Below are 10661 nucleotides of genomic sequence, written 5' to 3' on the forward strand. Positions count from 1 at the left end.
CGGACGAGAGTAGGAGAGGGATATGGTTTGACCCGATCCGGGTAATCGCGCAAAGAGATGCCTGGGGGCATCACAGTTCCCATTCCGGAGAGACTAGGCAGAACGAAGTGAGTCGGGTCTGCCTGGTGGTTGGTCCAGGTAAATCTGACACCAACCCTATCTAGTTTGCGGAGGCCTAGGTCTGCGATACAGTCATTGAACATCTACATCAGAGGATAACATGCTGAGCTGAAATTTGTTGGTGAAATGTATATACTGAGACATGTTAAGTTGTTCTTCGTCGCAAGATCTGATTGAAAAATATCCACACTGTTGCTTAACTGGATCTTTAATAGTTAACCAGTTAAACAAGTCGTCGCTATCATCGTCGTCATTGGGCGGTCATGTTCGTTAATATGTTTGACTTATTTGTATTGTCAACAATGATATATTTGACTTAACTAGATAAACTTGTGGAATCAATAGGAAATCTCATTATTTTTTTTTCGGGGTAGGAAATCTCATTCTTGATCCGCCACTAGGGTCAACTGGATTCTATATGTAAAGTACCATGGGGGTACTACTTGGTTAACTTATAAAATATATTACAAGCAGATATGTACACGTGAACCAACATCTTGTTGAACGGTTAGATGGACAGTGGCATTCTTAGCCCATCAGGGTTTAAGATCTGGTGCTTGCATTTATCTTGAATTATTTTAGGATTTTCGGCGATGCGCGTTCAGTTGAAGGAGACGTTCCTGTGAAATACGAGGCGCCTATGATGACTTTGATGATATGCCGGCTCAGCCTCCTGAAGGTGCTCATAAGTGTAGGATGTGCATGTGTGCGTTTATAAAAGATAAGTGTATACACGTATATATGAACGTTTTGCGTTTGTACTGTTAAAAAAAACCCAGATATGTACACTTGTACATGACTCACATTCCAAATTTACAGACAGCTACATCTTCTAGCTGGTTAAACAGAAAACAGTTACCCCCCAAAAGAAAAGAAAAAGAGCTGAGCAGCGGCCTTCTTAATGGCCAGGAGAGATAACCCGCGGGCCGTGGAACTTCGGCGACGGCGCGCGGGGGTAATGATCGACGTCGACGTCGGCACCGGGGCACGTGAGGAGGCGGCGGCGTGGTTTGGACTTTCCATAGAAGATCGAGTAGGGTGGATACTCCACAGATGTATACTCCTTAAACGTACTGAAACGTACGTGCCGCATACACTGTAATCTGCAGTTTTAAATCACACATAGTATCTTGGCGATCGATCTGCACTTTAGCAGCCACAGCCGCTTCATGTGCTTGCAAGCTATCTCCGGCGAAGCGTCGCTGATCTCCTGCTATCATTGTTGCTTTGCCGCAGTCGGCATGTGAGCTTCGATCAGCGTCTTTTGTTATACAATTTTCCGTCTAGTGCTTACTGGCTTACTGCTCCGGGTCCGGGGTGATGCATGCATGGTTATGGGAAAGGAGAAGTTAAGAGAGAAACGGAGAGAATCTGTAGGAGCGTGCAAGAATCCGAGCCAGCATACAAGAATGCGCATACGGATTGTGTCAATCTCCCTCTAAGATCCGCACAATCGTGTAGACGGTGATGGAGGTGGCCTGCCTCCCCTAACTTGACCACAGTTTCTTATGCTCAAGTCAAACTCAGTAGCTGTTGTTATTTGCGGCAAGTCGCTCTATATAAGGCTTCGTTACGTCAGTTGCTTAATTAGATTAGGGACTTTTATAACTATCAAAGTTCGGATTTTAGCAATAGGCAAGAACGATTCTTACTTCATTTTAATTATATACATGCATGCATTAGAATGATTAATTTTTCCTTTCACATGCACTCATCTCTCTAATTACATGCACTAGTAAGTATGCACGTGCAATGCACGTCTCGACTAAAATATATTGATCAAAAACATAATAATAGTGCTATCGTAATGAAAATCTACCTTTTGAAAAGCTGAAATCTCATGCAAAGAGCATATAATTCCTAAGTCATACAAATGACTGGAAATATTGTGCTTTATGAATCAACATGCCCATGTCCATTGCTTAGCATGCACCAAAGATCATTAACTACCAAACTAAACTAAATTTGAGGTACACTATTTCCAATCACGAAATATATATCTTCAATCTTAATTTCTTCTAGTTAGTACCTACAAATGGGCCACTGCCAATAAGCACCAAGCAAAAAAGAAATGCAAGTGCGCGTGGAGGCAATGGAAATTGGTAGTTTCCACATAAGCTGATCAAATGACATAATTCGTTAGAGTTCCGAGATACAAGTTTGTGCATCTAAGAAACAAAACATTGCAAGTTCATACAGAATCAAACCATCAATCTGCATAATATGACATCCTTGCTCCTGCGGCTGTAGCAAGTACACGTGAAACCAGTTAGAGAACTCGCTGACAGACAAATCAGTTGTGCAAACCTTTAAAGGTAGAACCACACTTACTTATAATAAACATTGTAATTTCATGAAAATAAAAGTTCATAGTACTACGATAAAGAATCATATTATTAATTTATTGAAGCTCACTGGTGCGAAGTAGACTACCTTAAGATTTATATGACCAAGAAAAATGGACAAGAGATGCAAATAAAGAAAATCCAGAAGTTGATGGCATGCACCTTAAAAAGTTTTTGCATATGTACAACACTCCAGAAGTCTCTAAAAATTCACATGTCATTAGCCTTGTGATAACTATAACTCCCCCTGACATACAGTTGTAGCCATAAAATGTGTTTGGCATTCAAATAAACCCGGGCCTAATATGAATCTATTGAGAAAAATCAATGTAACAAACAACTTTCAAAGATGTCAACAACCTACTGTAATTCTCCACCTTATGTTCCAGGGTCTGACCAAGGTTTCCTGTTATGCCTGTGTTAAGGGATGCATGTCAATCAAGAAAATGTGTTATGGTTACGTCATAAGAATAAGATGTTCATAGTGTGAGTTAACTCCCAATCGGTGCCTCTAGCCGAGGATCAATCACAATTCTGCATTTGTTCAAATAAACATTAAGTTGATATGTACGTAGCACCTGCTCATAAGTATAAAAGGACCTTCTTACTGACTACAATACATTGATGTAAAAAGTGAAAGATGATATTTAGCATGCATGCATGCACACACCTTTTCTGAAAAAAAAAGACAATTGTGACTAACCTTGGCTATTTGAAAATATGATCATGGTTGTGGTGACCATAAAAAATTGGTTCCTTCCGAAATATAATCCTACAATCATTAGTAGTGTACATAAGCAATGTCTGGTTTATTTCAATGGATGCACACTTTGCTACTGTGGTTAGGGCTGCTTGGGGTTGGGGAGGCCATACCTTCACCATCGCGCTTCCAGGTTTCTCTATCCTCTTCGTCCTCCCTAGCCTCCCTTGTTACCCACTCCGTCCCCTCTCTGCCTCCCCTCTTCCTCTCGGATCTCACTGATTGCGGGAGGCGACACACGCGGTCGGCCGAGATCTTAGCACCATGGTTACAAAATATAGAAGTGTTCAAATAAATGATTCCTATGTTAGCACCGCTCTCACCATCCCGAATGAATAACCACATGCAGGTCAAGATGCTTGCTCTGGAACATCAGCCAGTATATTAGATTTGCAACACACCTGGTGGCAAACCATTTTAAATCACTAGGTTTCTATTTCTAATCATGCCACTACCTACTCAGCAACTTCAGAAAAGACATAATAAGCAAAGTAAATTAGATGGAAACCAAGAGCATGTCCCCTATGCCCCCCGCCAGTAGTCCACCAAACCTATCTAGTCGTCCGGCTGCCTCCCTTAATATCCATGGACATCGTACCCTCGAAAAAATTAATCCATGGACACCATGCTCCACTATATGCAATGTGAGATAAACGATAAGTAAAGGCAGCACAGGGGAGTGGAGGGAAGTATAAGAATGCCGTGAGATCTCATCTCCACCCCCATCCATACACCATCCATCATCCATCTTCCCGTTGGCTGTAGTGACGCCCCCTCTGCCTTTTACACGAATGTGGGGTCCTGGAGCGAAATGAAAAATGGGACCCTAATTCTGGAGATTTGTAAAATTCATAGTTTACCTAATTATATAACTTGGTGTTTTTTGTACATATTTAGAAATATGTCCACTATTGTGCAAGATAGTAAAGATTGTACTGTACTCCAGTGATCTAAATGCTCTTATATTTCTTTACAGAGGAAGTATCAATAAACTGATCTTATATTCCATTGAAACACATCATGATAAGTAATGAATATATTTAGTATTCTTAATATATTCAGTGCAACGGTTAGACCAGCAAAAGTATGGGATCAACTGATGAATAATAAATTGATCAATGACTGGATGGAGTCTTGACCTACAGTGTGTGGGCTTTTCGATCTGGCATCATGGCGTGATTATATACAAGTACATCCTCGATGGGAAACTGTTCTGCAGCCGAAAATGAAGACCACATCCCAGGTTAGGCTTAGTATGGCACGAACAACACAAGTACTGATAGCTGTAGAGTAGGAACTTACGACGCACATCAGCAACGTGGTGACACAACTCCAGAGCTCGTCCTGCTCGCTCAATAGGTGGGCATCTTTTCTGGGGCTGTTCTGCTGCAGCAGCTTATCTGTGATCCGGCAGGGTAGCGCCACCACGGCCGCCGGCAAAGCTGGATATCATCACGGAAGAAAGTACAGTTCCACCTTCATGATGTACGAAGCCGGATTTTTGGGGCCTGTGCGATCCGTCAGGGCGGCGTCAACGCAGCCGCCACCACCGACGCCGTCCACCTCCACCAGTCCCTCTCCACGAGCGACACCGATGTTCTTGCTAGGGAGGAGCACTCCAGCGGGAAGAGCGGGCTCGCCCTGCGGCTTCACTCCGGGGACTTCATCCGGGAGGAGCAGGCCCGGCACCAGAGCCACGTGTCCCTCGTTCTCGCCCGCCTGCGCCGCGAATCGGCCTGGGCCGCCGCATTGTCGGCGCACGCATCTCTGGCTGCCGATGGGATCTCCCGTGCCGACCTGAATCAGGCCAACACCATGCCGATCTTCGTGGCATCGACGACGGAGATACAGGGGCCGGTGTTGTCCGGCGTCGGGAGCGACACGTACTTCTCTCACGTCGGCGTGGGCTGGCCCGCGCGGCCGCTCTGCATGGTGCCCGACACCAGTAGCCGCGATGTGGTTGAGGCTGCGAGCGAGGTAGGCGGCGGGTAGGGGAGGGCATCGTGCAATCAAGATGTCGTGGGTGGGGCGCGGTGGAGGTTTGCTAAGGGCATGTCCATTGCAGAGCGCTTGCATCGGCGCTTATGATGAAAAAAATAAACATTATAAAATAAAAAATTAGCTTAGCATTTTACACGCCAACGCTGGGTGCTAAGGCGAATCAACATGTGGTTGAGTTGGTCAGGTAGACAGTGCTATCCCCAACCCATCAGGGTTCAAATCCTGGTGCTCGCATTATTCCTGAATTTATTTCAGGATTTCCGGCGATGCGCTTTTAGTGGGAGGAGACGACGAGGCGCCTACGGTGACTTCGTAAATTTCAAAATGATATGCCGGCTCAGTCTGTACTGATGTTAAAAAAACGCTGGGCCCTAAGGACCGGCGCTAATTAATCCCAAAACCAGCAGGGAAACTCGATCGCTACATGCATCTTTCAAGCCTGGCAGGAAAAAAAGACGAAGCGTCCGCCTCTAACCTTTGTGCCGATGCCAGGTAAGACACTAGGATTTTCTAGCCTAACTGCCAATTAGGCAGGATATTAATCCTAGCGCCCGGCATTGTAGGTGCCCTAATGACGCGTTTTAGATCTGTCGGGGGGTCTGTTTCTTTTTATGAGGGGATATGTTTCTTTTTTTCTGCGTGGGATGCGTGATTATAGGAGTTGCGATCACATGCGCATGGAATTTGTTTTCCTCCAGGTAAAGCATGGTCAGTCAACGCAAAATACTAAGTGCACACCGAAAAATAGGTCAGGATAAAGCTAGCTGTTAGATTAAAATTAGTGGGCCTAATCAAACGGTGGTAGTGCGTCTGTGTGTGTTTTGTTATGTGTGTTTAGTGAAACTAATGTTTGATCTTTTATAAGTAGTGGAGATAAGTAGTGGAGATATATGCACTAAAGGATGAAAAGCTGATGTCATCCTAGATTTTTTCTTTTTTCAAATTTTAAAATGTTTTGTAGATCAAACCGTCGCTCCGATTAAAAAACCGTCTTCACAAAAAATTCATCTCGACGAGATCTTCGAAACTAGATCCCATGTTGATATGTTTTGATGATTTTTTTTCAGACCAAAAGTTATCATCTTTGGGCTAGCTAAGTTATCACGTCTGTCATACATAAGTTACCACGTCATTTACACAAAAGTTTCCGGAATATATTTTGAACAAACTTTTATCCGAGGGTCAAAAAGTGATTATGTTGTTTATAGTGAGTTATAGCTTTGTTGTGTATATTACCATGTGGCACAAAAGTTATCGGGGTATGGTTTTCAACAATTTTCATTCCCTCGGTCAAAAAATTATCGCGATATTTGTATATGAGTTATCAACTCTCATGTGCGTATAATACCGTGTTATTTGCACACAAAGTACCGGGAATATGTTTTTCAATAAATCCCACCATCCCCCCCCCCTCCCGCGCAGTTCACCTAAGTATAAGGTATGCAGTGCTTCACGCAAACGTTATCAAGATTATATTTTTCAATATTTTTTCTTCGGGGTCCAAATTATCATGATGTTTGTATCTAAGTTATCATGTATATGATGCGTTATTACCATGATGTTTATACAAAAGTTACCAGGATACATTTTTGGTCAAAGTTGTCGTGGTTGTTTGTGGCTAAGTTATCAGGGTTGCCATGTAGAAAATACCATGTTGTTTATAGATAAATTACCGGGGAGATGTTTCAATAATTTTTTCACCCCCGATCGAAGTTACCATGACATTTGTATGTAAGTTATCGGGTCCCGGTGCACAAATTACCATGCCATATGCACAGAAATTACCAAAGTATGTTTCAACCCAGAAAATCCTTCATGTGAAGTTGCCATGATATTTACAACGAGCCTACATGGCAAGGTATACAACCAATTGGTGTATGGAAGACTACAAGACAACTTGAGAAATCCAAAAAACACAAGAAGAAAAATGCTTTTTTTAGCTCATATGAAAGTGAAAAAAGCTTAACTATCATATTTCTATTTATTGAATGTATCCAATTGTTAGCTGAGTTGGTTAGTCTTGCATGCCACAGATAGTGAGGGCAAGAGATCGATACCTATCCCACTCACTCATTTTTTGATTTAAAACGAAAAGGCAGCTTTAAATGGCAGTATGCATAATTAGGAACCCATTAATCATGCCAATTAGGATAGGAGGGAATTAAATCGTGCTAATTAAGAGTCACGAGACTAAATTGAGTTAACTAATAAATTCCCCGAATTAAAATCAGGTCAATCCATGTATTCCGTAATTAAAATCCCATTAATTAAGGAGACACAAAAAACAGAATTACGGGAGGCTCCCCTGATAAAAAAATGATGGCATCCAGATCGTTTGGACCTATCAGAAAGATCCGAACGTTTGGAATTTACAAATATCGATTAGCTAAACTAGCAAAAAAGCCCGTGCGTTGCAACGGGAGAGAAAACATAACACACGCTCTTAATCCAACAACCATCACTCAAGACCACAATAGGTCCATTGTCTTTATTTTTGTGAGGCATCATATTTGTGTTGTCGCTTATCCTCTTTCTCACCCTCACCGGCGATGGCCTCGGTGTTCACAAAAAAAACGTGTTTGAATATGGTTAATCCTAAGGCGTCTCTCTCTTCCTCTCTCTCTCTATCTCTCTCTCTCTCGCTATCTCTCACTCCCGCGATGAGAAATCTATTGTTTTCCCCTGTGACATTTTTCAGAGGTATGCATGTGTAGTTAGCGATGTTTTCTTTTCCCTATATGGTTATAGTGGGGTGTTTATTTGCAATCCGGATCGCCGCTGGTATTAAAGAAAAATGGATCTTGCGCTATAAATTATAAGTTTTCTTCCAAAACAATATTTTAAAAATATTTAAAGGTAAAATTAACAACATATTTAGATTCCCCACATTTTTCTAATAAAATTTCATATATATAATATGTTAAAATTGAAGTTACGGTTTAAAAGATACAGATAATTTAGAAAATCATTTGTTTGACTTAAATATATTCCAAAATAATATTTAAAATAATTAACAGGTAAAAAAATCTCATATTCATATTCTACATATTTTTCTAATTAAATTTTATATATAACATGTTCAAATCGAAGTTAGGGTTTAAAAGATATGGATGATTTAAAAAGCATTTCTTTGACTTAGATATGATCCGCGGATGAATTACCTAAAACATCAAGGGGCTTTTGAAAAATGTAAAATAACGGTTTGGTTGTGACTTAAATCCGGACCGCGGGTTGATTTCATCCAAACACGGAGGCTTTTCTGAAAAATGCCATAACGGACAATCGAAACTTAATTTGCTTTATTATTAAAAAAATTAGGTAAAGATAAAGATATAGTCGTCCCCAACCGAGCTTAAGTGCACACCTGCCTGATTAAGCAAGAGAGACTAGCCTATAGCCAGGAGTATCAAGTGATGGAACCTAACCACAGCGGCTACGGCTACGGCTACTACGACAACAACAATGGGTCCTATACAAATGACGACAACCCATGCTACTACGGCATGAGCTATGCCACTTCCGAACCCTCCTATGGCTACCAATACCAGCAGTCTCCTTCTACCCAGTACGATGGCGCGGCGAGTGCTATGGGCATGGGCATGGACATGGACCAGTTCAGCGCGCTCATGGAGGCCACGTACATCTCACCTGCTGCACCATCCTGGGCGGAGCAGCACGAGGCAAAGAAGGCCAATGCCGAGTCTCCGCAGCTGATCGGCGTGCGGAGGCGGCCGTGGGGCAAGTATGCGGCGGAGATCCGGGACTCCACGCGCAGCAGTGAGCGCGTGTGGCTGGGCACCTTTGACACCCCGGAGGCCGCCGTGCTGGCCTACGACCAGGCGGCCTACACGTCCCGCGGAACCGCGACCGTGCTCAATTTCCCGGTGGAGCGAGTCCGGGAGTCGCTGCGCGTGCTGAAGCTCGGCGAAGCCGCGGCCGCGGGGGAGGACGGAGAAAGGTGTGGCAGCTCCCGGTCGTAGGTGCACCCGCATGAACAGTACACTTAAAAAGAAAATGAAACAAAGTAAAAAAAATCCGATTTTTTTTGACATCAAACTAGATCAAAAGTTTTAGGTTTCTGCAAAATTTCGTGACCAAATAACATTTGAGGAGCCCTCAGCAAAAAAAAAAAACAAAATCACTCCTGAAAAGTGAATAAAACTTTGAACACAGATTTGTTATTTTTGTTGAGGGCTCCTCGAATGTTATTTGGTCATGAAATTTTGCAAGAAGCGAAAACTTTTAATCTAGTTTGATGTTCCAAAATTTCAGATTTTTCCAATTTTGTTTTGTGTTTTTTTCAAGTGTACTGTTCATGCGGGTGTAGGTGCACCCGAGAGTAGAAAATCCAGTCTTAGGAGGACGACTCGCCCGTGCTGGAGCTCAAGAGGCGCCACTCAGGGCCGGTCCTGAGATTTTGGGGGCCAGGGGCAAGACAAAAAATTAGGGCTCCCCCTAATATATATAACCAATAACACTTTAATGCAACCAATTTTGATACTACTTTCGTTCAATACTTCTTATATATTATTCTAAAAGTTTCTTCTAAAACCCCGCTGGCCATCCGGGACCTAGTAGTAAGGCCATGATTCGTGTCAAAGATCAGTCATTTTTCTGTAGGCGAAACATGTTGGACATCCGTTTATCCTGAGAAACATTCGAATAACTAGGCTACAGAACGACTAAGCAAGCAAAGGACAACAATATATATAAGATCTAGTCTCTTAAAATAATTCTCGATACAAATCCACTTATCATAGGATCAAGATAAATTTTATCCAACAATTTTTATAGATGTGTAATATTGCCAAATCATTTAGCAGTGGAAGATATGCATCTTATATGTATGTGAAGGTAAATTACTTCATCAGCAACATAAATACTAGGGAATAGTACGAATGATATACCTCTTTTTTTTCGGGTACAAATGATATACCTCAAACCAATCACATCAACATCCGTGATTAGGCGCTCAACAACGGCGCGATATGGATGTTAGGCAGGAGGCACCTAGCAATATAATCCCAACACCTAGAAAGTGGATAACGAACGCACTCGGTATTGTCAATTGCCATGGCCTGGTGATGTGCGTGTGAGTCCTGCGTGGCTGCGTCCAGCTACTCGAGCTGCCGGCGGCTAGCGACTCTTGATCTAAAGTTCGGGACCAGGGAACAGAGAATAGGTCAATGGATTAGGGATGCGATCTCACGTCGCAAGAGTTACGCCGTGATTGCGTGCGTACATCAATGTGGGCCTAATTTTGTTTACTTGAGCTAATTTCGTTTCGGAAGAAGAAAGTAATTAATTCCTGATTGCGTACTTGCGCCTAGGCTGCTACCTCTTTTCTTTGTTTGACCTAATTTCGTTTCAGGAAATGATATGGGCCTATGGGCTACCTTCGTACCACATCTGGGAGGGGCTCCTGGATTTCGGGG

General features: G+C 42.6%; 1 protein-coding gene across 1 annotated transcript in view; it reads left to right on the forward strand.

The window, feature by feature from the left end:
- The first annotated feature begins 8639 nt into the window (after positions 1-8639).
- LOC119315793 (ethylene-response factor C3-like) overlaps positions 8640-10661 on the forward strand; it is a 2672-nt gene continuing 650 nt past the window's right edge. Inside the window, exons 1-2 of the mRNA XM_037590276.1 lie at positions 8640-9164; positions 9585-9625. Coding sequence (XP_037446173.1) covers positions 8640-9164; positions 9585-9625 — 566 coding nt within the window. The remainder of the gene's footprint in view (positions 9165-9584; positions 9626-10661) is intronic.

This window comes from Triticum dicoccoides, chromosome 6A (assembly GCF_002162155.2).
Source record: "Triticum dicoccoides isolate Atlit2015 ecotype Zavitan chromosome 6A, WEW_v2.0, whole genome shotgun sequence".
Lineage (NCBI taxonomy): Eukaryota > Viridiplantae > Streptophyta > Magnoliopsida > Poales > Poaceae > Triticum > Triticum dicoccoides.